Source organism: Chlorocebus sabaeus, chromosome 15, assembly GCF_047675955.1.
Source record: "Chlorocebus sabaeus isolate Y175 chromosome 15, mChlSab1.0.hap1, whole genome shotgun sequence".
Lineage (NCBI taxonomy): Eukaryota > Metazoa > Chordata > Mammalia > Primates > Cercopithecidae > Chlorocebus > Chlorocebus sabaeus.
Genome location: NC_132918.1, coordinates 59740552 through 59764971, shown reverse-complemented (window position 1 = coordinate 59764971; position 24420 = coordinate 59740552). Strand labels below are relative to the sequence as shown.

At 38.8% G+C, this 24420-nt stretch overlaps 1 protein-coding gene across 5 annotated transcripts in view; it reads left to right on the top strand.

Annotated features, from left to right (window-relative positions):
• Window positions 1–24420, top strand: part of NEK11 (NIMA related kinase 11) — a 302909-nt gene that overhangs the window by 37658 nt on the left and 240831 nt on the right. For 4 of the 5 annotated variants that reach the window (XM_038002888.2, XM_008009148.3, XM_038002887.2 and 1 more), the window contains exon 2: window positions 21460–21625. The exons of the other annotated variant lie outside the window; for it this stretch is intronic. In XM_038002888.2, coding sequence (XP_037858816.2) covers window positions 21460–21625 — 166 coding nt within the window. The remainder of the gene's footprint in view (window positions 1–21459; window positions 21626–24420) is intronic. 5 annotated transcript variants of the gene reach the window in all.

Here is a 24420-nt window from a genome sequence, read left to right as displayed (position 1 = left end):
AGGCATGTTGGCGCATGCCTGTAATCCCAACTATTTGGGAGGCTGAGGCAGGAATCACTTGAGCTCAGGAGGTGGAGGTTGCAGTAAGCCAAGATCACACCACCACACTCCAGCCTGGGCAACAGAGTGAGACTTGTCTCAAAAAAAAAAAAAAAAAAAGGATTTACAAGTGGGATCCCAGTTTCATTATTATTGAGTGTAGTTTGTCACTTAACAGACTCTGTGTCTTAATCTCTGTGTGTCTTAGTTTTTTTATTTCAAGAGGATTTTAATAGTTTCCTAGCACAGTACATGGTGCCAAATAACTGTCTCACGTATAGCACTTACTATTGCCATAATCATCACCAGTATCACTATTTTAGTGGGTAGAGGTTTTCTTACGATTATCTCATATCTTGGTCTTTAATTACCCTTTAGAATATTGATTTCATTCTTTTAAGGTGCATGACAGTTTCTTATGGTGCATGACAGTAGCTTTTAATTATTTGTCTGTGCTCTCCCACTGGATTGCAAAGTCCCTGAAGGCACAGGTTGTGCCTGTGACAAGTAAAGTACGTTCCACAGATCAGGTGCCCCGTACATGTGTACTGAATTTAGAAACTGGAATTAAGGTAATAGTTGAGAAGCTTTTCTTGTTAGACATCAAAGTGCATTATTTCATATGTAAGTTGGAATTTTGTTTCTGAATGAATTTTATTTAATAGAACCACTGATGTTCTCCTTGGGAAACATCTTCACTGTTATGTGACTAAAATTAAAACTGGCTTATGACACTCAGGATCTAAAGATTGAAATACCCCTTGTAATAGGCAAGAATTGTATCTATTACATTACCATCAATAACAGCAATAGTATTAATAGTGATAATGAAAATACCTTTCAAGAAGTTTGGAATTAAATTTGAAGCTCAATCATAGCAATAATTTCTGGCCAGCATATTTGTGTTCTATGCTTGCTGGTCTTAATTTTTTGTTGTATTATTTAAGTTATGTCAAATTGTCTGTGAAATGAGGCTGAGTATAAATACATTAAGGTAATAAATTATGTAATAAAAAATGTTCAAAGGGTCATTGGGCAGCTGTACTTTATCATTACTGGGAACAGAACAAGAGGAAACCAGTGCAAACTATAGTTTAAAGAATCTGGGTTAAAATGTAAGGAAAGTTTCCTTCACAGTATTTTAAAATGGACGGTTTTGGGGTCATATCAGTGTTGGCTGTGGAATATCCTCAGGAGGGCATGTAATCCACTCTTGCAGCCTCTCTAAGTTCCAGTGTTCTCATCTGTAAGGTGATGGAGCTGGACTAGCAGCTGTTCCCAGTTCTTTGTTTTCAAATGAGATTTCAAGGTTGCTGGGAAGGAGGGAGGGGTAAGTAGATTGGGGGGTAGAGGGGGACACATTCCCTGTCTGTTGGTCTGCTCTTCAAATCCACCCTCTGCCCCAAGCCTCTAGAGAAACACTGGGGCTCTTCAACACTTTAGCCCTGGCAGTCTTCTGGACCCCTACCTGCTCTCAACCTTGCTACTCAAAGTGTGGTCCCTGGACATGCAGCTGCAGCCATCACCTGGGACCTGAGAAATGTAGGCTCCTAGGCCCCACTCTAGAGCTGCTGAACCAGAAGCAGAATTTGAACAGATCCTGTGGTGATTTGTATGCACAAAAAATTCAAGAAGCACTGCTCTAAGACCCTGTGTCCCTTCTTTGAGACTTATTCAAGTATCACACTTTTTGATTCTAAAAATGTTTTCCTTTGATCATATTAACATGAAAACATTTTGATTTATCCTCAAATTCCAGAATCTCTGGAAACTAAACTCATAGAAAACCATGCTCAAGCCTCTTTTTCTTTTAGTGTCCCTTACTCAACATTATGACCTGAGGAGGATGTCTCTGCTGCCGAGCTCCTGTAGACAACCTGAGCAGGCGGGAGAAACCACAAAGCATCTCTGTGACTGTAGCAAGTGCTAAGCGTCCAAGGCACTTTATTTAGCCAGGCTCCCCTCCACCCTCCTGTCTCCAAAAAAGGAAGCCTGTATAATCAAAGACAGACGAGCCATGTCTCTCTCCCTGTCTCCCCCTCCTCTCACACAGTCCATGGTGACTTTGTGTGTGTTACAAATCAATGACTAAATCCATAAGCTGTCATTCAGGGAAACTAGATCCTTCCTAGTAGTAGATTCTACTTTGAGCTCTCTTGGTAGGTTAAGCCCTGACTTTTTAGGTGCACAAAAATAGACTTTTATTTGGTATAAGCATAACTCAGCAAAAATAAAAGACCCAGCATCAGTTGTTTAAACCCTCTAAGGGAAGTATGCTTATACAGGGTTTCATTTTCTTCGCTTTCCATCTCAAACTTAAATACAGTAACAACTTGCTTTGTCCTACAGTCAGAAAGTTGTAGCTCAAGCCCGCATATTACACTTGCCATGATGATGAAATCGAGATTGAAATTTAGAATTACAAACTTTTGCTATTTTGGCTGTCTTACTGTTAAGACAGCCAATCTACTACTGTTATAAATAAGGTTAAGGAAATTTATATCATTAAAACTCTAGATTTTTTTATTTTTTATTTTTATTTTATTAAACAACTTCTTGCCTAGATCATAATTTAATTTTACTTTAAACGGTGTTTATCTTTTCTCATTTTTACCTAGTCAAGGAAATGGAGCTAATCAGCTTTTGTTGCTTCTTAAAACTCAATTTGTTTCTGTATCTTGATTTTAAGGTCATCTGATTATCTCACTGAAATCTGCAATTCTTGTATTTTTCTATAATGTTCAAAATATAAACCTGGAATGAATTATTCATTTGAATATTGCATTTTGAATATTAGCCTAACACTGATTTTAAATTTGGAGCATATAATAATTGTAACAGAAGCTAACCAAATTATCTGTGGTAATTTTTTTTATATCCTTATTGTTATGCTCCTTAATTTCCTTGCCTGCATAAGTAGCATCTTTGCTATAAGCTCAGAACTTTTCAAAGTGTAAGGGAGTGAATGAGTGATTTGCTGCCTAGAGTCTTATGTTATCTATATTTATTTTTGTTTTTAAGACATATTACTACTTTTCCATTGTTTAACAATTTTAAATCAAATGAATTTCGCTCAGTTGAACTTTTAAAAAGACTGGCCCTCAAACACAAAATTATACCTGCAGGGTTGTGGTACTTAGAACAACCTCAAAATGCAGACTTCACCACCTTGTTAGGAGAGTAAGTCCTGAGAGACGCTGCCTCCCTCTTCTGTATGATGTCTTTCCCCAAACCTCCACATCTGTGGCGCTATAATTGGTGATATTCCTGGCTTCCGTGTGATTTCTGTAACTCTCAAATGATAGTGAAGAACAGACATAGAGTCATTAGTGCCTCCTCGAAAGCAAAACCATTATTCCAATCACAACGACAAGATTTTGGTTTTTGATTTTCTCTTTTTACTTAAGTGCTAAGGAAGGGAAGAAAGCAGGTGTCAGGAGTTTTTGTTCTTTGAAAAATGAAAAATTTTACTGCCTTTTCTTTTTTTTTTTTTTTTTTTTGGAGACGGAGTCTCGCTCTGTCGCCCAGGCTGGAGTGCAGTGGCCGGATCTCAGCTCACTGCAAGCTCCGCCTCCCGGGTTCACGCCATTCTCCTGCCTCAGCCTCCCAAGTAGCTGGGACTACAGGCGCCCGCCACCACGCCCGGCTAGTTTTTTGTATTTTTTAGTAGAGACGAGGTTTCACCGTGTTAGCCAGGATGGTCTACGATCTCCTGACCTCGTGATCCGCCCGTCTCGGCCTCCCAAAGTGCTGGGATTACAGGCTTGAGCCACCGCGCCCGGCCGAAAAATGAAAAATTTTAGACTATCTTACTCATTAGACACTGAAGTTCTCTCTACTAACAGCAGAAAGGGAAAACCATTCAATCTGGAGATAAAAGTCCATTCTTCAGAATTGATGGTCCGTTTCCTCCTTCAAGAGGTAGATGGTGGCTCCATTGTAACTTGCTTCGTGACCTTCGATTAATCGTTTGATGTCCCAGGACTTCAATTGGTTGAGGTGCTTTGATTATCTGCTTTCAGAAGGTCTTGTCCAGCTTTAAAATTCTACAAATATATAAAATCCATTTCAAAACTGGAAAAGAAGCTGAATATGGGGAACACATTAAGAAAATTGGCCGGGCGCGGTGGCTCAAGCCTGTAATCCCAGCACTTTGGGAGGCCGAGACGGGCGGATCACGAGGTCAGGAGTTCGAGACCAACCTGGCTAACACGGTGAAACCCCGTCTCTACTAAAAAATACAAAAAACTAGCCAGGCGAGGTGGCGGGCGCCTGTAGTCCCAGCTACTCGGGAGGCTGAGGCAGGAGAATGGCGTAAAAACCCGGGAGGCGGAGCTTGCAGTGAGCTGAGATCCGGCCACTGCACTCCAGCCTGGGCGATACAGCGAGACTCTGTCTCAAAAAAAAAGAAAAAGAAAAAGAAAATTGGGTAGCTTTGTGCTTCTCTTGGGCCACGCCATTACAATGGGTGTTATCATTTCTCTGAGATATTGTGAAACATCGGAGCAAAACCTCTTTTTCCAGGTAGGAATATATCTGCCATTTTTTTTTGTCTATGCTAATGTTATTATTAGCTTCCGTTGGTAATTCAGCTTCCAGATCAAAGCTATTCCAGCACGTATGTTAGCAAGCAAATTTTTATAAACTTGCATTTTTAGTAACTTTTTCTCTCCTATCACTAGAGAACTATAGAAAAAGGTATATTTATTACTGTTCGTAAAGTGTACTTTCTTTTTATTTTCTTTTTTGGCAGGAGAGAGTGAAAACCAAATATTTTAAGAATTCTTTTTTTCTTGGTCTTTTTCAACTCAGTATTTATTTTAAAATCTTTATATTTTTTGATTGGTGAATCATCCATTCCCCTTGCTTTACTGTTTTCTTCCTTGCCTCTCATTTTAGATTATCTTCTGTTTGCTATTATTACTTCTATATCATCACCTAAAGGAAGAAGTATAACACTGGTGGAATTTTAATAATTTTGAATCCTGATGTTTTTAAATAACTTAAAAATTTTATATAAAATAATTTTGAATTATGTTTTCAAATTAAATAAATATCATGTTGTTTTAGTTTTGAAATGTACTAATAACAATTTTTAGTCATTTATCCCCCAGTTTTTTTCTCACAATAGGTTCATTTCTGTGTCGTTCACTGTAGTTCATTTTGTCATGATTTTTAAAAGATTTATATCAATGCTCAAATAGAAAAGAGCCAAGTTATACATGTTTTGAATTAGGAGACTCATTAACTGCTTTCTAAGTAAATAAGACATAACCCAGTTCTCAAAGGGCTTACCTTTCTTCTAATCTTTTTATACAGCATAGCTATGCCTAAATAACTTTATCATTTGGGTTTTTATAACCTTAAGCATTTACAAATGAGTGGAATATTTACTGTACTACATTCTCTACCTCTGTTTCTAATCTCTTCTTTAAACATCTCCTCTTACTTCTTGTAGCAAAGTGTTAGTATCAGGAAATGGCTGATGCTATCAAATTGGCTTAAACCATAAGAAACTCTTATCCCCCTAACAAGAAGTCTGGAGAGAGAGCACTTCCTGGGTGACTAATTCAGCAGCTCAGCAACATCATCAGGGACATTGGTGCCTTCTGTCTTACCTCTCCGTGCTTCTGCCAGTCATGTTATGGTGGCTTACTTCATGACTCCAGCTGGCTGCCGTAGTTCAAGGAGTCACAAGCAGATGATCACATGCAGAGGCGGATGAAAGAAGAGTTTCCTCTCATACTTCTCTTTTTATCAGTAAGGAACATCTTTTCCAGACCAATTATGATTCACCGCAGGAACTAGGGAGAGGATCCTCCTTTCCAGAGCATATGATGTTAGGGGTGTTGGGGGATGACTCTGTGTGGGGTAGGCAGTCATCAGTGTTTCTCACAATAATTAAGCCACAATATCCAATGACTTTGCCCATCTGTATAAGTAAGAAAAATAGAACTGCTTGACCATTTGTCTCAGGGTGTAGGGGAGAAAGACAGGGACAAGGAGGAGCTATATATGATTTTAAAGGGGAAGTTAGAATTGACCCAAGGCATCCTTGGTGGTAAAGAGAACTTTTAGAGAAGTAAATAAAAAGAAGTTCCAGAAAGCTGTCTCCTCCATGAAGGGAATCCACTCATATTGTAGGTAAAAGAAGAGGGATGGGCAAATTTTTCTCCAGTCTTCTAGGAGACAGCCCCAGAAGCTTTTATAGCGGCTGTGATTTAGAAATGGGGGTGGGGGGAAGACATGACTGTCGTGTTGTGAGTGCACAAATGCACAAGCTTTTCCAACACTGCCTGAACAAATGCAGACTTTTGTTGCTCCCCAGCTAATTAGCATGCACTCATGCATGTTTGTTTGGCTTGGCTAACAACTCTTTGGTCATGTGCTTGGGGAGGGGCTTTGTACAATAGAGCGGTCAGACATTTTATCTTTTCTCCACGTCACTTCCAAGAAGCCCTCTAGGGAAGTGCAGGACATGGTCCATTTGGATGCCAGCTCTATTCTTACATTGACACAAGAGATTCTCTGCAGAGAACCCCAGGGAGCACCAGCACTATTGCCAGCCTTGAGACATGTGCTCAAGTCATTTCTATTTTGCTTATTTATACAGATGGGAAAACTCATAGAATTCACAAATGGTGATTAAATATTTTTTATTCATGCAATATTTGTCTTCAAACCACCTACTCCTAAAATTTTTGTTTATCCTCTTTTGCTCCTTAAAACTAAAAGGCAACTTGCAATGATTTGTTATAGTACCAGCATTGAAACACTGCATGAAAGTTGTCACCACAGATGGAAATATAATCTAGACAGCAGCCAGAAATAGCATGTTTGCCAAACAAAAATATCTGAAATAATTTTATTCTTTTTTGTTCTTTATTAGCTGTATTATTAATTATTTGTCTGTTATCTGTATGTAATACTCTTACATGCTGCTAAAATATTTGCAAACAAAATCAGTCTTGAAAAGCATAGTAAATGGAATTTATCTATAGATTATAATTGGTTTGCAGTTTCATTACTGAATATTCAAGCCACTGTATTTTACTTTGGCTAGGAATCTTTATATACTAGCCATCTTCAGGAGTATAGGGAAACCAGGCCAGAATTTAAAATGAGAGGAATTTCCTTTATTTTTATCCTGTGGAAGACAGTGTTGGGGTCCTGCCTGTATCCCCTGGGCACTTAACATTTTCTTATGCATGGACTTAACCTCCAGCTGCCTGCCATGCAATTCTGCCTGAGTGCTCTTTCTAGCCATTAAGATTTCCTGTGCTCTGCCTAGGGAGAAGAGTGGAGGAATTAATACTTCCAGGGAGCAGTTTTAGCCAGTGGACAATGGGAATTGGCAGATTAATATCCCAGCCCCATCACCTCTCACCCTTTGGGCAGGAGAACTCTGAGGTTAATGTTCTACACTAGCTTCCAGAGTTTCTTGACAGAATTAAGCTCCAGTTGCTCTCAGTGGTAACTGTCTTGATGATATACCCTTTCATGGCTTCCTTCCCCTCCGGTCTCACTTCCCCACTTTCCTATTACTTCCCAAATTACTGCTTGCATTCAAATCCTTGTCTCAGGGTTTGCCTTCTAGGGGACGCAAATGAAGAGAGTCCTCCAGAGCAAAGCATGGCTTAATGGGAGGGTTCCTAACCCTGATTTTAAAGATCTTGCTATGTAAAGCTTCAATATTTTTTTTTGGAAAAAATGGGGAATAAACAGGTGGAGAGGAAGGAAGAAAGAAAACAAGGAAGGAAGGAGCGGTTTATGAACCTGACAGTTTTATGTATCTCTTAAAAAATACTCCTCCTCCCTGTAACATTTTAATTCCACATTCCATAATGTATAGTGTGATTTTGTGTATGTGTATGTATATGTTTAAGGAAAAATACACCATATATAAAATATCGTAATATATAATATAATGTATTAACTAGTTTTTTTTAAAGAGTCATATGCTGATTAGCTTTCATAGTCTATTCAGGTAATGCAAATACAGACACTCTTCTACTGGATATTGATTTATACAGAGCAAATAGTAAGGAATGATAAATTCATTTATTTTGCTGCTTGAGATCCAACCAGGGAAAAGGCACTGTAGCAAGTATAAAGCAGTTTGCATTTGCAAAAGTGAACATCCTGAAACTCTAGTCCGTAGATTTTGCCTTTTCTTCTCTCCTCAAAGAAAGGTTAGGAATCCTCACTGCCCACCCCCAGCTCTATTTTATCATTTATCATGAAGCTGTCCAACTATTTATATACTTGTTGGCCTCCCTATGGGACTGAGCTCTCTTGGAGGGCAGGAGTTTTGTCTTTTTCATCTTTGTATCTCCAGCACATGGCATGGTATTTGTCACACAGAAGGTAGTTAATAGACGGTAAAGTAACAGAAAGGTGAGATTTCCTTTCTCAAAGTCTTTGGCAGTTTGTTCCTCAGTTGCTGATGTCTGCCATGGGCACCTACAGTTTGCCATCCCTGCACTGCACCATGATGCCCTTTTAACCCCTGCTGTGTCCAAAGACTCTGCTACATGTTTGTGATCAGGGGTGCACAGAATGGACAAGATGAATTAGAGAGTTCTAACTCCCGAAGGAGCTAGGTCTACGGGTTTAATTGTTAAAAAGCAAAAAGCAGTGCATATTACGGCATATGGTGATAACCCATAAAATAATTTTGTCTTTTAATGTGACACAGACATAAAAATAATACTTTTGTTTTACCAAGGGAAGGAAAAACAATAGAAATAAAATGAAACTCCATCTGTAGTATACTGTAGTATACTTGCTACTAACCTCTACTCTTTTTTTTCCCCACCAGCTATTCCTTTAGGTACCTTTAGTTCCTGGCTCTTCCATTATTTTTATCAATGTGCCAACTTTTGAATAAACATTACTCTCTGCCATTATATATCTTTTTCATGCCCCTTTACTTTTGAAAGTTATATATCATATTAAAAGAGATGAAATAACTTTAAAACAGGATGTTTTCCACCATCAATTTCTATCTATCTGTAAATGGAGAAAGAATTACCACAGTCTTAAATGCATTAGAAGAGTCTAAGGTGGAAATAAAAATGAACCAAATGAGCCAGACCTTTGGAGGTTTGCCTTTCATTGCCCCAAAGTGTTTACAGTGATTTGTGGTAACACCTGAAAGTACTTCTGTGATGCATAATTGCATTGGTCAGGACTCCCAGGTGCAGGTAAGAGCAGCCACCCTTTGCCAGTTTAAGCAGAAAAGGATTTGTTATAGAACACAGATAGTTCACAGCAGTGGTGGGAGGGCTGGGGGAGCAGGCTAGAGGGCAGAACATCACCAATGAAGTGACCTACTGCCCTTGAGCTCAGGGCCATGCTGTTTCTGATGATACATGTATTTGCAAAATGGAGCCCCTGTGCCGCCTTGTTTCTTGATGCAGCTCATACTCACGTCAAAGTGTTGGCTGGATGCAGCTAACTGACAGAACCTAGGTCACACATCAGCACCCAAGCTCAAGGGAGGCTGGGAGTCACCCAGTCAAGGGTTGGTTTGTCTGTTTTTCTCTCTCCAGGGGAGGCAAGACTCACAGCCCAGGAATCTGCCACAATGTAAGGAAGCTGTATAAAGTGGGCAGCCACAAATGACAAGTGTCTGCTACCATCATGTCTCATGAAAACAGCAGTAAGCAAATTGTGTAAGCTGTTTGGTCTCTACTATTAAGAAATACATGTAGCAAAAAGATTGTAAGGAAATACACAGAAATGTTAATTCTGATGGTCTGTATGTTGGATTGTGGGTAATATTTTCCTTACGTTGTGTTTTCAAATTTTTCTATAATGAAACTATTTCCTTGTAAATTAGAAAAAAGAGACCTTCCCATTTAAGAAAGGCAGATAAAAATAATTCCTCCCTTCCTAGAGGGATGAAAAATCTTAAAACTCCTGATTATATTTGATAAACTCTCTTTGTAAAACAGGCAAATGATAAAACACACACACACACACACACACACAAAAGCAAAATCAAAAGCCAAAAAGTTACTCATTTAAGTTGAAATGAAAATTTCCCATGACTTAGGCTAAGTGGGTAGCTGCTGATCACATCAGGGTCACAGTTCTGAAAGCAGAAGGGCCTCAGACATCTTTACCTCAACTTCACAGCATTCATTGGAATTTGAAGTTTTGAAAAAGACAACCATACATGATATATACACACATTCACGCACATTTACCTGTTGTCTATCTTTCCCAATAGACACAAAAGCAGAGACCTTAGCTCCTCTGTGCCCACCACACTGTAGTCATGTAGTAGGTATTTACTAGTTACCTGTAATGAATGTTAATAGTTACATCAGAAAGGAAAGGACCATTGTCTCTACTGCAAAGGTTTCCAGTTCTACCAGCTGACTGACCCTCACTGAGATGGCTGTTGACTGCATGGCATCTCATTCTGCTGCTTCCCATGCCTTCCTGGGGTACCGGAGATTCTAGAGCTCTCTTAGGCCCATCTGTTTACATGCCCCTTGGAGAGCTTTTTGCAGCTCCTTACCCTTGCTAGATGCAGGGGCCTTTGAAAACAGTATGCTGAGAATAGATAGGGCTCAAGGACAGTATCTCCAACTGAACTTTTAATGAACTCCCGTAGGCGCCAAGAAGGCGGGTAGATAAGAAAGAATATAGAAACAAGGTACTGAGTAGAAGGTTACATGTGGGAAAAGAAAGTTTGTTTTGCATTGCATTCTTTCTGCTGACCTGAGGTTTATGGAGTATAAATAAAGTGAGGCGGAGGCTCTGAGTGCGGCCGCCATGTTCTCTGTGTGTCTTTGTCTTTGTGTGTGTTCTTTCATTCTCCACCACCCCCGGTGCGGCCCCCAACAAGTGGCGCAGCGAGCAGGGTCAGCACGGGTGAGTAGGGGAGAACAAGAAGGGGAACCCCCTAGGAGCAAGTAAGGCTCAGATATTGTTAAGGGGAACCTTCTTAAGCTTTCACTATGGGAATTCCATCTCTCTGGCCTCAGAGTATTTATGTCTCTTTCAAGGACTGTTGCTGTCTATGGGAGTAGAAGTGAAAGAAAAAGACTTTGAAGCGATTGTTTGCCCATGTTGAATAACATTGTTACTGGTTTCAGTATCAGACTAAAGTGCAGCTGAATCGGAAAAAATGGTTACAGGTAGTAAAAGCTTTGCTTAGAGCTCTCCAGTTAGGGGATATTATGCCTCTAAAATTGTGGACCTTGTGTAACTATCACTCAGACATTAGAGTTACTTGAGACTGATTCGGAGTGTGGTAATGTAGCCACAGGAGGAAAGGTATCTGAGGATTTGGAAAAATAAAATAAAATAAAATAAATCTGAAATGGAGCCCATTTGTGCCAGGGTAGCAAAAGGGGGAGAAGAGAAAAAGCCAGCTCTTCCTTCTTCTAAGGGAAATTCTGACATGCAGTGTATTATGGAAATGCTTCAACAAATATTACAGATACATTCTTCTAATTCACCTTTGTGAGCTTTCCCTATTTCTTTTCCTTCTGCCCTGTTAAAAGAGAATTTTCCAGTGCCTCCAACCCCCGGGCTTCCTTATCTTTACCTTTGTTTGGCAAAGTTTTCTCAGTGCCCCCAACAGGCTGAGACGGCTGAGGGAGCTGAGGGACTGAGGCGCTGAGGGGCGGGCAGCCTGGCGGGTCCCTGCCACAGGGTCCACCGCACTTCACGTGGCCGAATCCCCCGGGCTGCTTTCTCTCCAGCTGCTCAGCCACTTGTTTTCTTACCGTGAACCTCGGGCTCCTGCTCGGCATCCTTTCTTGCTCTGTCTCTGTTTTTGCTGCATTCTATCGGCAAGTCTTTAATTTAGGATATTTCACTGATATAACTGAGGATGAACTGTGTTTTGCAGCATTTTATTTTATTACGCGCTTTCTCCTAGATTTTGGTATCCTTTTTATGCTGACTTGATTAAACATTTTGGAAACTTTCCTGGAACTGATAAAATAGCTTTGATATGATCTTTTTCTTGAGGTCATAAAATAATTTACTTTGAAATGTCTCAGCCTAACAACTTTTGGGCTTTTGTTGTTTTGTGCAGAGGTGGGAAGGCTCCTTTGCATTTTTGGTATAACTTCTGTGTTAATGATTTTGTTGTTTGCTTCGCACAAAATCACTTAGTGATCCGTGTTTTCCAGCTTAGAGTTAACATGTATCATTTTGTGAATTAAAAAAAAAATGTCTCGTAAAAAAAAAAAAAAAAAAAAAAAAAAAAAAAAAAAAAAATTTTAAAGAGCTGGATCTGTTTCCAATTATTTGTGCTTCTTTTGCTCCTAATGCTTAGTTTTCAAATGGTGGCAATAATGTTCAATTTAATGCCTTACAAATTAAATTTTTAAAAAGAAATGAAAGCTACCATTTCTAACTATGAACCCCTATCCTTGGTCTTCTTGATATTTTTTCATCAGAAAATTTGATAATTTCTATAGACTGGAAGACTTTGGGGAAGGCTTTTCTTGATCGTTCTCAGTGGTTACAATTGCACAGCTGGTAAATGAACAAGGCGCATGTACAGGCTAGAAAAAATGTTATGTGTGATCCCCCAGGAGCCACTGAGGAACAACTCACAGGCACGGGCCAATATGCTACTCTTAGCTTGTAATAAATCACTAAACTAGTCCAAGGACCAAAAAATACAAGATCAGCATGACTCTGAAGGATGTGAGATTATGGTTCTGCACTTGTTACATTAAAGAGCTAAAATTAATAGACGTAATATTAACAATAATAACAGTAATAATAGCCATAGTATACTGAGTACTTACTATGTGTCTACTACTGTGAAAAAATCTTCACTTGCATTTAGTTCTTCCAACATCCCTTTAAGACTGACAAATTTTATAATTATTACCATTTTGTAGACAGGAAAACAGAGTTAAGACAGTTTTATAAATGTATTCAAGGTCATATAGCTATTATATTTTGAAAATATGACTTTTTGTTCCCAGAGCTTACATGCTTAACCCTTTCCTCTAGACTGCTCTATAAAGTACAAAAATGGTAGTCACCCTCCTTGGAATAATCAGAGGAAAGAAAAATCAATAACTAAGTAAAAGTTGTATCTCAGCACCAGATCCATTCCCAATTTCAAGTATCCATTTAGCCTTGGATAGCATCATTGTGTTTTGAAAACCAAAATCCGTTGAGTATTTTGTGGTCCACCATCTTTTACAAAGCAGATACTCTATTGAATAGTAAACTACGAACTGAATTTCTGTACCTGTAATCACCTTATTTGTTTACAAATATTTGTTATTTACTAAATCTGCATACAATACCCAGTGAGCAATGGCCTACAACATCAAGGAATAAATTCAAGTCCTCCTTAAGGATCCCACACCTTACCCCAGTTTCTCAGCTTTATGTGGCAACTAAGCAGAGCGCTGCTGCTGACTTAGTTATTACTCAGCCTTATACTTTGTCTCCTAATAGAGGAGTATATAAATTAGATATTAGAGAGTGTGGCCCTTTGCCAAAAGGACATAATGTTACTAATAAAAGTCTTATTATGGTTTAAGTCTCACAATTTATATGCCTAGAGGCAGGGGAATGTATTCTCAATAGGGAGGGTTTGGTAGCACAGAAAAAACTGTTTTTTGGGAAACTTTAGTTTCTAATCAAAAGCCCTTATGTTCATTGCACATTAATGAAATAGTTTTTAAAGGGTTAATTGATACGGTGGTAAATATGTCTATTATTTGTTTAAATTAGAGGCCTATACAATAGGAAAAAAGACAAGTTGCAGTTATACTCACTGGCTTGGGTGCTGCTTCTGTGGTTTATCAAGACGTAGAACCTTTAACCTGTGTCGGTCCTAAAGGTTAACAAGGTCAAGTGTTTTTTTTTTATTTTTATATTGTTCCTATCAATATTAATTTTTGGGAACAAGATCTTTCACAACAATTTGCTGCTTTTTTAAACATTCCTCATATTTCCTCAGCTGCCAAAAATATGATGTTCAAAATGGGCTACAATCCTTTAAACTCATAGCCACCACTCCTATTTATGTGAAACAGTGACCATTATTTAAAGAAATACTTAGGACTCTAAAAGAGTAAGTCAAAAAACAAATGGCCGAGAGGAATATAAAGCCACGTATTTCTGCATGGAATTCCCGTCTTTGTCTTGTCTTAAAACTATAAATGTTTACATTAAACCTAGGGAAAGTTTACAGCCTGGTCTTCCTAATCCTGCCCTTATCCCACAAAGTTAAAAATTAATGGTCATAGATCTCAAAAATTGTTTTTTCTTTATTCAGTTACAACATCTTTTTTCTATTCTAGAAGGAGACAGTCACTTGGACAGCTCACGTCATTTAACTCCTTTGGCTTTACAGGAACTCCAGCTTGTCGAAGAGCAACTTCAAAAGGCTCATTTACATTATATCCTTCCCGATGTTCCCCTTTCCCTTTGTTTATTTCATACTTTACATTCTCCTACAGGAATGATTCATCAGGCCAATCAGCCGCTAAAATGGATCTTTTTGTCCAATAAAACATCTAAACACTTGGCTACTTATATCGATCGTTTAGCTGAACTGATCATCAAAGGACGGCATCACTGTCGACAACTTTGGGGAGGAGATCCTTCCTTAATTATCTCTCAATTCACTCATAGTCAGATCATTTATCTTCTTGCAACTTCTGATTCTTGGCAAGAAGCTTCATCAATCTTGAGTTACAGTTTATCCTTATCCCTCGGTGCAACAGGGAGAATTGTTTACTATTCTCATGGTCTTACTTAATTTCCCTACTACTGGTTGTAATATTGTTAGTGATTCTCAATATGCCGTTTATGTTACTTCTTATATTTCTCAGGCCACTTTACCTCTTTGTGCTACTTCTTCTCTTCAAAAACTCTTTTCCTTGTTATTTTCTACTTTGAGCCAACGTCGAGCTCCTTTATTCATCACTCATCTTCGTTCTCATTCTCAACTGCCTGGACCATTAGTTCATGGAAATACTCAGATTGATTCACTTCTAATTGGCCACTTGCAGGCTGCAGAACAAGAACATGCTCTACATCACACTAATAGTTCTGGCCTTCAACGACGGTTTCATTTAACTCATAAATAAGCTTGTTCTCTTATTCGAGCTTGTCCTTTCTGTGCTCCTTTGAGCATTCCATCCTTCCATCCTGGAGTTAACCTGAGAGGTACTCAAGTTAATCAAATTTGACAAATGGATGTTATACATATTCCTTCTTTTGGACGATTAAAGTATGTTCATCATACCATTAATACTTTTTCTCATTTTCAATGGGCCACTCCGTTGCCATCTGAGAAAGCTGATTCTGTTATTACACATCTCTTAGCTTGTTTTGCCATTATGGGCATTCCTTTTATACTTAAAACTGATAATGCCCCTGCCTATGTCTCTCATAAATTACAAGTTTTCTTACAGCAATACAATATTCGACATATCACCGGGATCCCGGGCAACAGTCAAGGTCAAGCCATCATTGAGCGCGCAAATTTAACTTTAAAAACTCAACTATTAAAACAAAAAGGGGGAAATGAGCCCCCCCAAAAAACCACATTTTTTTGAAGGTTAACCTTTCTACCTTAATTTTTTTGATTTTGAAGGTTCTTTTTACTTTAATTATTTTTTGAATCAATGGAGACAATTGCAAGACTCCGCTGTCGTAACTCATCTTTCCTCACCTCTCTCGGTGATAGTCCCCGCTGACAATTTAAAGATTTGGTATCCTAATGAAGAAGGTAAGTATGTTCAAGGGCAAGTTCTAAAACAGGAATGGGGCTATGCTCTTGTCCTTACAGGGAGCGGACCTGAGTGGTTTCCTACAAGATGATTGAAACCCTGTTGAAAAGAAAACTGGATTCAGCATGCATTTCTTCCTTTGTTGGATGTGCCTCGGTGGGGGACTTATTTCCCTTAGTGAGGCTTTGTATGAATATTGCACTTATATTCCCTTTCCACCCTTGTATCAGGGAGTCGCCTGGGGAGAGGCGGAAATTAAGGTTTTCACCAATGACACTACTTGAATGCCGTCCCCCTATATAGACAAGGACAATATAGAACGGGAAACGGAAATTATAAACAACACATACCAATTTGGAGTGGAAGAACTTCCAATATGCATGGGAAATAGTTCTCATTGTCTCCGAAAATCGTATGAAGCCTGGGTTGTTCGCTATAATCATAGTTATGTGGCTGCTAATACTGTTATTATAATCATACTGTATATAGTAATGAAACTATTCCTAGTTCTTTACCTTTTTGTCCTATTCCAGAGGTTTCTCCTAATATTGAGGTGCTGGAGTGGCAACTATGTCGGGGAAATAAAACCCGGATTTTATTAGAATACAATGGGATGCAAATAACTGATTGAAATGTGCATGGTGATTTTCAAATAAAATTTAGTCACATACCTTTGAAATGGCACCGGGTAAATAAAAGTATTGCTGCTAACAATAATGAAACCTTGGTATGGTGTGAAGGAGGCCTAAGTACAGAGTCATCTTTGGAAGTTGTTAGCTGCAGGCGATGCCATTAGCACTTTTGTGGGGAATATGTCTCTTAATCTTTCTAACCCAACTAATTCCTTTCATATTCAGTTATATCGGAATACCTCTCGATATATTATTGCTTGTGTCCGTAAGCCCTACCTATTATTAGCAGGGAATTTGATATGGGATAATAATACGGGAATTGTTAATTGTACAAATACGTGTACATTTTTGTCTTGCCTCAATCATTCTTGGTGGCACAACTTTGCTGGGGATATTTATATCCTCAGGGCTCGTAAGGAAATTTGGCTACCTGTTAATCTTACGCGACCGTGGGGGGCATCACCTCTTGAAACTTATATTTGGACTTCTCTTCAGCGAACCCTCCGTGCCCTTGGACTTATAATTGCCTCGGTGATGAGTCTTGTTGCCATTGCCTCCACTGCGGCTGTAGCAGAGCTCACTCAGAACATTTCCGAAGCATTTCGACAATTACATGTGCTGTCTGGAACTGTAACCTTGCAGGAGCTGGGGCAGCGCCTTGCTGCCTTTAACCCATGGACTCAGATAAAAACATGGATTTCTACAATCTCTGGAAGTATATTGCTTTGGGCACTTGGTTTGTGTCTACTTCTTTTGGTGATTCGATGCTCCCTCCGTCGCCACCAAAAACAAAAGAAAACACAGGAACAAATATGGGCTACCTTTTTAGGATTGAGGCAAAACAAAATTAAAAGGGGGGAAATGCAGGGGCCTTTGAAAACAGTATGCTGAGAATAGATAGGGCTCAAGGACAGTATCTCCAACTGAACTTTTAATGAACTCCCGTAGGCGCCAAGAAGGCGGGTAGATAAGAAAGAATATAGAAACAAGGTACTGAGTAGAAGGTTACATGTGGGAAAAGAAAGTTTGTTTTGCATTGCATTCTTTCTGCTGACCTGAGGTTTATGGAGTATAAATAAAGTGAGGCGGAGGCTCTGAGTGCGGCCGCCATGTTCTCTGTGTGTCTTTGTCTTTGTGTGTGTTCTTTCATTCTCCACCACCCCCGGTGCGGCCCCCAACAGCTAGACATAAGAAAATGTGGGTGTTCTGCAATCCTTTAAGCCCTACTTTGGAGGGAGAGCACAGGTCTCTTCCTCTCAGACCTTCCTACCCATCTTGGAGTTCTCTTTTTAGTTGCCTTTCTGGACCTGACAGCACAGCAACTATTTTCAAGGGCTCAGCAGTTCCTAATTTTTTTTACCTGCCCTCTGACCCTGTCTCCTTCCCCTGATCTAGAGAAAGATCTCTTTCTCACCTGGCAGAAGAATGCTCACCCACTCACTGTTCATATGTTCCTCCAGATCCTTTCTCTTTAGCCTTGGTCTTTTCTTTAAAAACTCAAGACATGTTTGACTCATATTCTCTGTGGTGATGTCACCTTTTTCCTGAAGCAGTGTATGCTGCTGTTTAAATGGGGAAAATGTGAAAAGATATGTGAAAATTTGGAGAAAAATAGCCCTTAATTAATATCTCAAAGATATCATCTTCCCCCTTTCTACAAAACGTAGGCCAATTTCAAGGGAATGAAATTAGCCATAGTTATCCTGAATTTCCAAAGTTATTCTCCAAAGTTTGTCAGTTCGCTGATTCTAGAAAGAAAGAAAGCATGTAACTTGGGAAGTTTACAAAATGAGTACGTCTCCAAGGGATGCCTAATTTTGCTACTGTCATGAAATTTCTCCTGAGTTGAGGCTCTGATAAAATAAATGTCTGTCATGTTATTTAGGAGGGGTGACAGACTGGGAATCACTGGGCAAGTAACAAGCTGTCCCTGACTTGGTAAGTTTTCATGCTGTCTTTGGCTGATATGGATCTCGTATTAAGTGATATGCAATGAGAGTTTCCTCTGTCAGCTCAGTGACATGATTTCAGGCAAGGAAGGTGAATGTCTCTGCATCATCTACGAGATGATTATAATAGATATCACCTGTCTTAATAGCTCTCCCTTCATCTGCCAAATTGTGGACAAATGGGTTATGCTTTATCATCAGGGTGCCAGATGGGGCTCAGGTAGTTACATTTTGTATGTAAAATCTCATGCTCTGCTGCACAATAGTTGGTGTTTGCAAGGAAAAATAAGTATCTTGAAGCTTTTTATAGCATTTGTTCCTTCACAGCAAGAGAATATTGCAAGTTTGTAAGACTTTATATTGTCATGCTTAACCACTGTGACTTTTATAACTGCATGCAAGCTGGGGTACAGTAAATTACTGAAAAAGCTCTACGAAGATGTCATTGTGCTTCGCCTGCTGCTTTGTAATCTTCAGTAACAAAAAAACATAGTCTTGTATGTCATTTCAAGCTTCTTTGGGTATACTAACAGTCTGAAATGCCACTCCTAATAACATTAGGTCATTTTAAACCAAATTCTTGATAGAACAGTCTTTACAGAATGTTACCAAGCAGGCGTTTCTCTAGAATCTACTTCTTATTAAGTAGGAGCGTAATAGGCTGTTTGAAACCAATGTGAAAACACCTGTTAGGGGAAGGAAGACAAGTGTTCCAGCTTTCTATGTTGCAGTCACATTGAAAGACACCTGTTAATGGCATAGTGGAGTCCTTGCCTGTGAGGCTCCTAGGCAGAGCTGCCCTTTCTAATGCAAATTGGCCTCCTCTGTGGAAGCTGCTTATGCCTGCTGTTGGTGTCTTTTGGGGATGAGATGAGTTCAGAATGGGAAGACCATGGAGAACATTTAAAGTGAATAAAATATTAAAGGACTCAAATTTTAGGGGAAGTGACTTCCCAGTAATGGTCATCTTGGATTAGAAGGTTTTCCTTATGAGATTTTTGGAGAATGTAAACTTAACCTAGCTTTTACTGCTCTGGGAAAAAAAAAAGTCAAATGTTACCCAACCCCGGAATAGGATAAGGGCAGTTTCTACATTTTCCTACTTAGGCTGTCAGCTTGTAGGATGGATTTCCTAACTTAGAATTGTAATGAGTTTTTAAAATTTTATTTATTTATTTATTTAGATTGTAGTCTCTCACTGAGAAATGGTATGGGGGAATACTATACAATAGTGTGCTGACTGCAATATCAAAACTTCTAGACCCTGAGTATGAAACAAGAAGAAAGCTCTACCTCTGGTAATGCCTGAGGATATTACGGTTCTTCTATCGTAAAACAGAGGGAGAGGCTTGTTTGAATTACTGAAAAGTTAATAGTATAATCACATTTTTAAAAATGGTAGAAGCTCTTCTCTCCAATGTGATTGGAGCTGGTACTTGGTTAAAAAAAGGAAACAATTTTAAAATAAAATGACATTAATTAAAACATTTACATCAACTTAAAATATATCATTGTACATTTTCTCCAGTTTTTGGCTGTATAGCCAGCATCCAATGTCCTCTGGTTAGAGACTTCTTCATCTTTTTTTTTTTTTTTTTGCATAAACTACATCCATAAGATATATGTTATTGTTATATTATTTTTTAGGACCTAGTTTTCTAGATTTATTTTTTTGTAACAATCTGAATTTAGAATACTAGATTTTCACATTTTTAACCTTTTCAGAACTGTCTTTTCAGTTACTTGACAGCTTTTTGTTTTTGCAACTTTTTATTTTCAAGTTTTTTGGTTTTCATTTGACTTGTTTTCCTAGCAGAGATAACTCTCACGCTCACTCTTCATTTAAGTTATACTGAAGTCATAAATTTACAATGATGAGCATAACTGTCATTAGCAGACTTGGGAATAAACACAATGACTTGGGTAAGCACACATCTCAACTGGGAGGGCAGAAGTTCATGGGCATGTCAAGGAGAGCTTACTAGCTGGAGGCATTCCCTGTGGCAAGGGCATCTGTCAGCATCTGTTAGGAAGGACTGGAGAATGATGGTTAATTTATGGGCTGGTTAAAGGGCCTAAAGAAATTTTCTACGATAATACATTTTTATTGATATGCATAGGGAGCTACTCCTAAGGAAGATTTTTGTAAAATGCTTTCTATTGCTGGTCCTGCTGAACTTGCCTTAATGAACTGCCAATGCTTACTTATAATCAGCAGACTGTGTCTGCAAACATAAGTGGTGTTCTAAGGTATTTTTTTCCAATAGTCTAGTTTACACTTTGGTACTACAATTGATTTGTTTATCAGACTCTTTTTTTTCTTAGATGGGAAGAGATAATGTTTTGGTCTATTCCTCATAGAGTTATCACAATTTTTAAATTAATGGTTTGGGGATTTAATGAGCTCTTTCATTTATACATGTTAGAAATACTAAATATCTCTATTAATGGTTTTAGTTAATTTTTCCTTTTAAATACTGGTAGTAATAAAGTATGATATGCCAAGGATAGTTTTAAAAAGAAAATAAATAAATATTGCTCCTACCAATATTAAGTCAATATATTTGGAGAACTTTAAGCTGAGAGAGAGAAGCATGCCTGTGAGTGTGTGTAAATACATGTAAATACATACACAGAGGCAAAGAGAGACACAGAAAGAGGCAGAGACAGAGAAGGAAAGAGGCAAAGAAATAATAAGATACAGTGAGAGTGAGGGATTACATGTGTGTGTGTGTGTGTGTGTATGAACACACATAGAAAGAGACAGACAGAAATAGATAACTATAAGAGAAACCAAGAGACCCTGAAACATCTAGAGAGGTGGAGGAAGGGCCACCCCAGCAATATTGCTCAAGATTAGTTCCATGTCTGCCCTTATAGAACCGTAGGGTACACAGATGAGGAGGTCAGAGGCCTTGGGAAGCAGGACAGGAAAACAGGCCCAGGTCCCACCAGGAGACACTGTGTCATAATAGGCAATACCAGATATATGAGTAGGTCACAAGCTGGGCATTAATTAGTGGCTCTGTACCACTTGATGATATTTATTAAATGTGTTTTTCGGCTGTAAATGTTTTTTAAATTTTTTTTTGACTGCAGAAAGGTACTTAAGGAAATATCTGTTGGAGAACTAAATCCAAATGAAACTGTGCAGGCCAATTTGGAAGCCCAGCTCCTCTCCAAGCTGGACCACCCAGCCATTGTCAAGTTCCATGCAAGTTTTGTGGAGCAAGATAATTTCTGCATTATCACGGAGTACTGTGAGGTGAGACTCTCCTTTTCTCTTGGAAGTCTTTATAAAAATATGCTGAATGGTAAAAAGCCTTCTGTAAAGAGATCTTAAAAGTCCAATTATCAAACCATAAATTGAACTATAAAGACCTGGGATCCCATGTCTTGCAGCTAAGAATGATTATCTGTAGATAATTGACAAAACTTGTTTCTAAGGAAGGGTTTTTCCCTCCACTGGCAAACTCAGTAAAAACAAATATATTTTAAGGAGGAGGCCAGGTGTGGTGGCTCATACTTGTAATCCCAGCACTTTGGGAGGTCAAAGTGAGAGGATTGCTAGTCCAGGAGGTCGAGACCAGACTAGGAAACATAGTGAGACCCCCCCACCCCCGCATCTCTACAGAAAAATTTAAAAATTAGCAGGATGTGGTTATATGAGCCTGTAGTTCCAGCTAGCCAAGAAACTGAGGCAGGATGATTGCTTGAGCCTAGCAGTTCAAGGCTTCAGTGAACTGTGACCATGCCGTTGTGCTCCAGCCTGGGCGATAGAGTAAGACTTTATCTCTAAGGAAAAAAACAAAAAAACAAAAAAGGAGAAATTACTGCAGAAGAATGCTTCAACAATTTTTTGATGGGGGAGGGGCAGACCTTCTAGAATGGTCTGATGCTTAGATGGACATTTAAATGCTCTAACAGATGCTTGGTTAGAGTAGAGGTACATGTCCTGAGTTTTGAATTCCAGCTCTATGGTTTAATTTCTTCAGTGGAAGTTTAGAAATGGAAGTATGGCTTTTTTCCCCACAAAAATTCCTCATATTTATCAATTTGTGGTTTATAGCTTGAGGTATTTACAATTTTTCCAGCTACTCTGAGTTCTATCCAAGTAATAGCTGTGTATTTACTGAGCCCCAAGGGAGTGTGAAGCTGCTTAGAGAGGTGGGAGAGGGGAAAATGGAAATGTGTAGCTGCAGTGTGGATCTGTGTGTTTACTCCTGAGAGGTTACGGAGAGGGGATTGACAGGGGTTGGGTCAGGCAGAGAATACCCAAAGATGACTATGCTCAAAAAGTATCTCCCAGAATATTATGGAAGCTAGGGTTAGCCAAATGCACCTTGGGAGAATTTGGTGCTGTTCATACTTTAGGATGAAGTCAGCTTATCACTTGGATGTTGCTGGAGCCCAAAAGACATGAGGAAAAAAAGATGCTCTTTAGAGTAGATGACAGTCCTATTTGGGCCAGAAACTTTGGACAACTCGACCTAACTTGAAGGTGCCATTTGTTTGAGAGAGAAAAAAGAAGAGACAGGAGAAAGAAAAGAAGCTCAGAAGGAAAAGGGATAGCAGCGAAAACAACCTTGCCTGCTTTACACATTAGCTGATATTATCACCCAAAATGAAATCAATAGCCAAGTTAAAATATCTGAACAAGTTTGAAATATTCCATGTCTTGGCCATTCCCCTTCAGGTCAGCCTTGGCCTTGCTGGGTATTTTCCCACCTATGTCTTGACCCTGCTTTGCTTGGAGGAAAGTGGATGGGGCAGAGGGTGAGTGGAGAAGAACCAGGTCATTTGGATATCTGCTTGTCCATCATCCAATGGATTGTTGACAAAATCAGTAAGATGATGACAGGTGTGAGCAGTGATATTGAATAGTTACTCTGGCAAATATGTCACCAATTCATGCAAAGCTAAAGATACTTGCATATGCATATGTTGCATACTATGATCCACCTGCTATAATTTCATCATATTTCTTCTTTAGCCTCCTTCAGTTAATAAACTGTTATTTTAGAAACAACTGACTCATACTGCTTAAACTGTTACTGCTATCTCTATTGCTGCTTTTAGGACATTGACTTTTTCAAAGACTCTTTCCATATCTTAGAATATTTTAAACTGTAGTCAACACTATTCCACAGAACTTTCTGTGCTGATGGAAATGGGCTATACTTGTGCTGTCTAATATAGTAGTCACTAGTCATATATATATGGCTCTTTAGCACTTGAAGTGCAGATAGTGCAATTGAGGGCCTGGATGTTAAATTTTATTTAAATTTAATTAATTTAAATATAAATAACCATATGTGGCTTCTCGCTACCATATTAGACATACATGGTATATATTGCTGTAACTTTCTTTCCCTGTATTAATTGAAAAAATTTATAATTTTAATGTAATTTTAAACTACCAGAAATGTTACAAGAATAACACAATGAACTTCCGTATGCCCTTTATCCAGATTCCCAAATTGTTATTTTTCCACATTTGCTTTATCTTTCTATCTACATTTTTTAATGAACCATTTGAGAATAAGTTTCAGACATGATACTCCTTTGTCCTAAATATAATACAACTTTGAGTATTTTCTAAGACCAAGGACATTATTTTACATAACTATAGTACAGTAATCAAAAATCAGGAAGTCAACAGTGATACAATGCTAGTATGTAACCCAGTGGTTCTCAAAGTGTGACCCCAGACCAGTATCACCAACCTCACTTGGGAACTTGCTAGAAGTACGAATTCTTTGCCTCTACCCCAGCCAGCTGCATTGAATCAGAAATTCTGGGGGTGGGGTTCTGGCAATCTGTGTTTTGACAAGCCCGCCAAATGAGCCCAAAGCATACTGAATTTTGAGAATCACCCATCGAATTCACAGTCTATATTGTCTGAATTACGTCCTTAGAAAGGACAGTTCTATAAGATTTTTGTGGTTGTTGCACAGGATCTCATCCGGAATCATCTGTGTTGATTTTTAAAGGATGGATGGTATCAGTGGGCTGAGCTGCTCTCCTGGGAGGGGCCGTTGCCATGGTAATGGCTGCTGG